Source organism: Falco punctatus (genome assembly GCF_963210335.1).
Source record: "Falco punctatus genome assembly, chromosome: 15".
In the NCBI taxonomy this organism is placed as follows: Eukaryota; Metazoa; Chordata; class Aves; order Falconiformes; family Falconidae; genus Falco; species Falco punctatus.
The window spans coordinates 23,550,281-23,556,112 of NC_137595.1; the positions used below are offsets into that span (position 1 = coordinate 23,550,281).

Consider the following 5,832-nt stretch of genomic DNA (forward strand, 5'->3'; position numbering starts at 1 on the left):
CGGCGGCCACATGACCGGGCGGGCGTCGGGGCCGGGCCGGGCTCTCACCGCCTACAAATGCGGCTCCCCCGCAGCGGGGCCGCCGCTCCCGCCGCCCCCCAGCATGGCCGCGCCGCGCTGGCTCCTGGCGCTGCTGCTGCTCTGGCTCGCCCTGGCCGCTGCGGGTGAGTGCCGGGACCCCCGGGCCGGGGGCGCGGCCGCGCCTCCGCGCCGCGCTGGGGACCCTCTGCTCTTCCTTCCCCTTCCCCCGGCCCGGCAGCGCCCGGTGCCCGGGCTGGCAGCGGGGAGGATGGAGAGGACCATGACCGTGGGCAGAGCGGGACCGGGGTGGGGTGGGACACCGGCACCCCCCGCCCGTGCCGGCCGGGAGCCGCTGCCGCCCGGCTGGGGAGGACAAAGCGCTTTTCATGGTGCCAACACGCCCCCCCCCCCCCTCCCCGTGCACCCGGGCAGAACAACAGGCGGCCGAGCCGTCCCTGCCACCGGCTGCCAGGGCGCGACACGCCTGGCGCCGCGGGTGACAGCGCGGGGCACCGCCGGGGTGCGGGCGGTGGGAGCCACGGCTCTGCCGTGCAGCCCGCGGCGGGTCCCGGCCCCTGCACCGGCTGCCACCCCAGCCCCGGCTTAGCCGGCCACCGGCGCACGGACCGGCAGCGATGGCACCAGAGCATCTGTGCCAGGGGGAGCAGGCTGCAGGCAGAGGGACCAGGGTCCCGGTGGCCCCTACCCATCGCTCACAGGGAGACTGGCATGGGAGGATGGCTTTGGGGAGGGCTGGGGGCCAAAGCGGGAGGCCAGGCTGCTCTGAGCCCCTCGATGAGGCCGGTGATGGTGGCCGCACGAGGTGTCTGTGCTCCACGCAGGTGGCCTGGCTGCAGGAAGCACTCGGCGGGCGAATGGCTCCTGCCACGGGCAATTCAGGAAACGGGTGGCGCTGCCCAGCCTGCCTGCCTTGGGCCCCTGCAGTACCCCAGCCCAGGCCCACGTGCAGCGGGGGGACCTGCTAACACTCTTCCTGCTGTCCCCAGGGCCACTGGGCCAGGTGCCGAATGGGAAGGATGCGGAGAATGGCCTCATCCAAACCCTGGTGCAGCCGCGGGGTGCGCGGCGTGGGGCTGGGCACCGGCCGGGCGGCTGGCGGAGGTACCGGCGGCCCCGGCCCCGGCTTTCCCACAAGGGCCCCATGCCCTTCTGAGGCAGGTGAGGAGCAGCGGGGCATGGGGGCGAAAAGGGGACACAGTGTGATGTTGCCAGCGCTCACACCTACCCGCGTTTGCTCTTGTTGCAGGGTTGCCACCAGCCTTCCAGGGTCAAGGCTGCCATCACCCACTCTGTGTCCTAGCCTGCTCCACTCGAATCCTGACCCCGAGCATGGGGTTCTAGCTGTGAGCCTTCAGCTGGCGTCGCCTCTTCCCTGCAGCCATCCCTGGTGGTCCCGGCACCATGTCTGGCACCGTGGGTGCCTCCTGCCTCCCCTCACCACCTCCTGGGGCTGGCTGGGAGTGGGTCACCTGTGTAGGTTGCGGTGAGGCTGAGTGCTGCTGCGATGCCCCTGTCCCGGTGGGTGCGGGGCTTCCCTGGGCATTGGCTTGCTGGGACCTGTGGGATTTGTGCAAAGCACTTTGTAAGGCAGAGGAGCTTCTCTTCAGGGGTCTGTGAGCTCCCCTGGGGCTTCTGCCCCATCCCTGCCAGTTGGCTGCATGCTGGGGTGAGCACACAGCCTGTACGGAGGGGGGGGTGTTTATTCCCATGATGCTAATCCCACACCCTGCGTGAGCTGCCCTCCCTGACAAGTTGTGGGGAGCCTTCCCACCGGCAGACCCACCTCCTGGGGACCCCTGATAATGTGGGGTACCCACCCAGGACATAGCATTGGAGCTGTGGGTCCCTCTGCCTGCTCCACGCCAGGCGACAGCAGGAGAATGGGAGGGGGCACTGGGGTCTCTGTGTCAAACACTGATGTATGCCAAAGGGGGGGGGCTCTTGCTCTGAGTGCCGCTGGGTCCTGTTGACCATGTCTCTCATGTCTGTGAAGATTTATTCTGTGTAAATACATCTTTATAATAAAGAGTTATGATGCCAGTAAACCCTTATTTTTGGAGGTGCGGGTAGGGACTGCTCACCTGCCTGTGCAGAGGGCTCCCAGGGGCCCTCTGCTCCCTGCTGGAGCTGCCTGCTGGGGGCCCAGGCAGCCCCTTCCCCAGCCCAGTGCTGGCAGAGGAGCTACCCAGCAAAGAGGAAAACCAAGCTGCAGCACTGACTGGTTTGTAAAATTGGGGAGGAGGGCAGTAAACCAGGAGGCCAGTATGCCCCAAGCTTGCAGAGGGGCTGGATGATGGAGTTGGGGATGCTGGTCCCAGTCAGGGTGAGGGGCTGGGGAACCCTCAGGCTGTGGAGGAAAGACCCTGGCTACAAATGTTGCCCTGAACCCCCTTGCCTTTAGCCCCTTCTGGAGTTTATTTTTCTGCTCACCTGAATTCCCCTCTGCAGTGGGAATCAGCTGTGTGACGAGGGGCTGAGTGGTAACAACTGCGTTAGGAGCATGGTGGTGGGACAGGCTCTGCTGCCGTGGGGCCATGCAGGGATGCTTCGTGCCTGGAGATGGGGACATGGCCCTGGCTCATCCTGCTCACTGGCCCCCAGATATCGACAGTGCTGGGGTGGGGATCTCCAGCAGCTCGTTAGCCAAAACCTTTGCTGGGATAACGGCTTTTGTAAAGTGGTTTCTGCAGGGAGGTGCTGATGTGCTTGGTGCTTCTGCCCTGCTCCAGCGATGCTGCTGTTGCCGTGGTTACCAGCACCCACAGGCGCTAGGTGAAGCTGAGGGTGCAGCACCCATGTCTGGCAGCGAGGGGCTGGGAGGAGGGTTTGGCCCTGGCCTGGCCGCGGCAGGAGAGGAGGCCAGTGGGACAGGCAGGGACAGAGTGGCAGCTGCAGGAGCTGTCTCTGCCAGTTGCCGAGTGCCTCGCTGGGGTGCTCCAGCCCAGGTGAAGGGCGGGCAGCCACCCCAGGGCAGCCAGATGGCAGCCCAGTGCGGGACACCGCTCTCTCACTGCTTCCGTTTGACTCTGCTGGCTTCAGGCAGCCCCAGCAGCTGCCAGATCTCCCCTTTTCCCCGCAGTCTGATCCCACTGGCCCTGGGCAGCGGTCTGCACAGCCCCACACACAGGAGCAGCCGTGGGTGCCTGGGACCTGGCATTTCTGTCCCTAGCATCCCCCTCCCTGGTGTCCCCATGCCCACAGGGCTGTGCCTGAGCAGGACCCATGCAGGGGTCAGGGCTCAGCAGACAGGGTCCCTGTAGGACCAGGCAGGTGGGTGGGGGCTGAGCCCTGCAAAGGGATGGCACCCCTCCTGGGACAGGACACCCCCAGCCGGGACCCCTATGCGAGGCAGTGCCTGTGCAGGGCCCCCAGACCCCACACTGTTTGCAGGAGACCTCCCATGAGCAGCATCCCGGGTGGAGGGCAGCTCAGCTGCAGCATCATGGCGGGGCTGTGGGTAGGGGAGTATGGCAGCTGCTGGGGCATGGGCAGGGGGGTGGCAGCACCGGTGGGGAGGGGGTTAACGGGGCCATGGAGAAGCGGAAAGGCTGCAGCTGCGGGGCTGGGCCCAGCTGGCCTACATTAGCTCATCCTCTGGGACTGGGGAGGGATGTGCTCCCCGGCCACACGCCAGCGCGCTCCCGCCATGCCGCCTGCCCACGCCCACCGTGGCCCAGGTGGTGGTGGTGGTGGTGGTGGGACTACCGTTCCTCCATTGCTGCCCTACAGTGCCGCTGCTACTTGTTTTGAATGGGGAGGGCCCTCCCCTTGCATCTCAAACCACCCTTCAGCACCGTTCGCCCCGCCACCGGCTGCAGGCAGCCAGCACCCTGCCCACGAACACCCGCAGGGCCAGTGCCTGCTGGCCTGGGCGCAGGCAGGACAGGCAGCTAGGGGTGGCCTGGCAGCCGCCCCCAGAGCATATTGCCGTGGCCCGTGCCAGGGTAGACAGTGGTGTCCCACAGCCCTGCCAAGCATCACCCAGCCCTGAGCGCGGGGGCTTGGGCCACGGCCAGGGGATGCACAGCTGAGCTTTGACCCCAGCCCTCCTGCACCAGCCTGGAAGGAGGAGGCCAGGGAGGACCCCGCGGTTGGGCTGTGGCCAGCCGGTGTAGGAGGAAAAGGCTCCTGGGCCAGGAGACCTAAGGAATCTCTGGCTTTTCCTGGCCTGGCTGGCTGCCCGCAGGCAGGTGGGAGGCTGCTGGGCTCAGCCACGTTCCCCGTGCACTGCGTGCTGTGGCAGCTCCTTTGCACACTGCCTGCAGTGCCAGAGCCCCTGCACTGTGGTGGGGAGCTTTGGCAGCGGGGCCGGTGGGGCAGTACGGCAGTGCCAGGGGCATGGGCAGAGTGGGCAGGGGTGGGCAGGCAGGGAGAGGCACTGCTGGAGCTGCATCTCCAGCAATGGTGGCTGCTGTGAGTGCTGCTGGGGGGTGTGAAGCCCGAGGGCTGCAAGGTCTCCAGAGTCAAATGCACATGGTGAGTGTGTACAGGCAGCCCCCCACCCCAGGCAGCTGTCCCTGGGTGGGTGTGCGGGTGCTGGTCCCAGTATGGCAAGGACAGGGTGCTCTGCTGGGTCCTGGCTCTCTGAGTGGGCAATCACGGATCCTGGGTGCCCTGGGATGGGAGTGGGCTGAGCAATCGCTGGAGGCCTCCAGTCCTTGGGGATCTCTGGCTGCAGCCAGGGGGACAGGCAGGGCTCACTGCCCCACCTGCGGCTGGTGATGGAGATCCTGGGTGGATGTGGGACACTGGCTGTGCCAACATCGTGGGCTAATCCCAGCTGCTGGTAGTGAGCACATGCTGCTGGCATGCTACCAGCTATGTTGGTCCTGCCATCTGGGCACCGTCAGCATCCATCAGTCCCCTAATGCCCATGCTGGGCTCGCAGGTGAGAGCGTGAGACCCCCACCTCAATACGGAGTGCAGAGCAGTGCGCCAACAGCCTCTGAGGCCACCCGAGGACCCCTGTGCCCTGGTCAGGCCTGGAGGATGGGCAGGCCCAGGCTTCAACCCCATCCCTGGGGAGCAGCAGGGCTTCGCACTCGCTCTGGCATTTCCGCCGGCAGTGGCAGGAATGTGGTGGCCGCGGGAACAATGCCGGCACCTTGCGCTGGTCCCCTCTGTGACAGTGTGAGGAGCAGCTGCCCAGGCACAGCCCTGCTCTCAAGGAGCCGGCAGGAAGCAGATGGAGATGACACCGGCAGCCGTTTCCTGCAGCAGGACGCGCTGGCTTTCTCCACGGTTGCTCCAGTTGCCAAGCCAGTGGGGCCAGAGGGACCTGCACTCCATGGGCATCCCTGCTCAGACCTGCAAAAGCCCTGTGCCACACGCCGGCAGCAGCGCCTTGCTGCGCCCACCCTCCCCAGGCCCGCTGCGTGCTGGCTGCACCATCCCCGCTGCGGCGTGTGCCAGGCCACTCTGCCAAAAAGGCAACTGGCGTGCGGCCGCACGCTGCCTGCGTGCCAGGAGCCTGCGAGCTGCTGCCCAGGAGCTGGAGCTGAACCAGCAGGAACTTGGGGAACGGGAACCTTTGCTGCCATCCCCCAACTCTGCCCAGCACTCTGCCAGGGGGCGGTGGGAGAGCCTGAGGAAGGAGCTGGCTGCCTTTGGAAGGCTCCAGCCCCTCAGAGAGCCCCGGAGCCCTGGGCAGGGAGGGCGGCGGAGCCGAGCTGCAGCTCTGCGTCATGGGATGCTGTGGCCCGGCAGCAGCCACCCCCAGGCCGCACAGCGCAGAGCTACGTGAGGGATGGCAGGCTCGGTGCGAGCACCCAGTGCAGCCCTGCAAAAACC

At 66.8% G+C, this 5,832-nt stretch overlaps 1 protein-coding gene across 1 annotated transcript; it reads left to right on the forward strand.

Moving 5' to 3' along the window:
• Positions 1–10: 10 nt before the first annotated feature.
• Positions 11–5,349, forward strand: APLN (apelin; the record flags this gene model as incomplete). Its single annotated transcript, XM_080365207.1, is given in 4 exon segments — positions 11–25; positions 27–287; positions 845–1,200; positions 1,289–5,349. Coding segments are annotated over 3 exon segments (627 nt in total). The 3' UTR covers positions 1,196–1,200; positions 1,289–5,349.
• Positions 5,350–5,832: the final 483 nt, after the last annotated feature.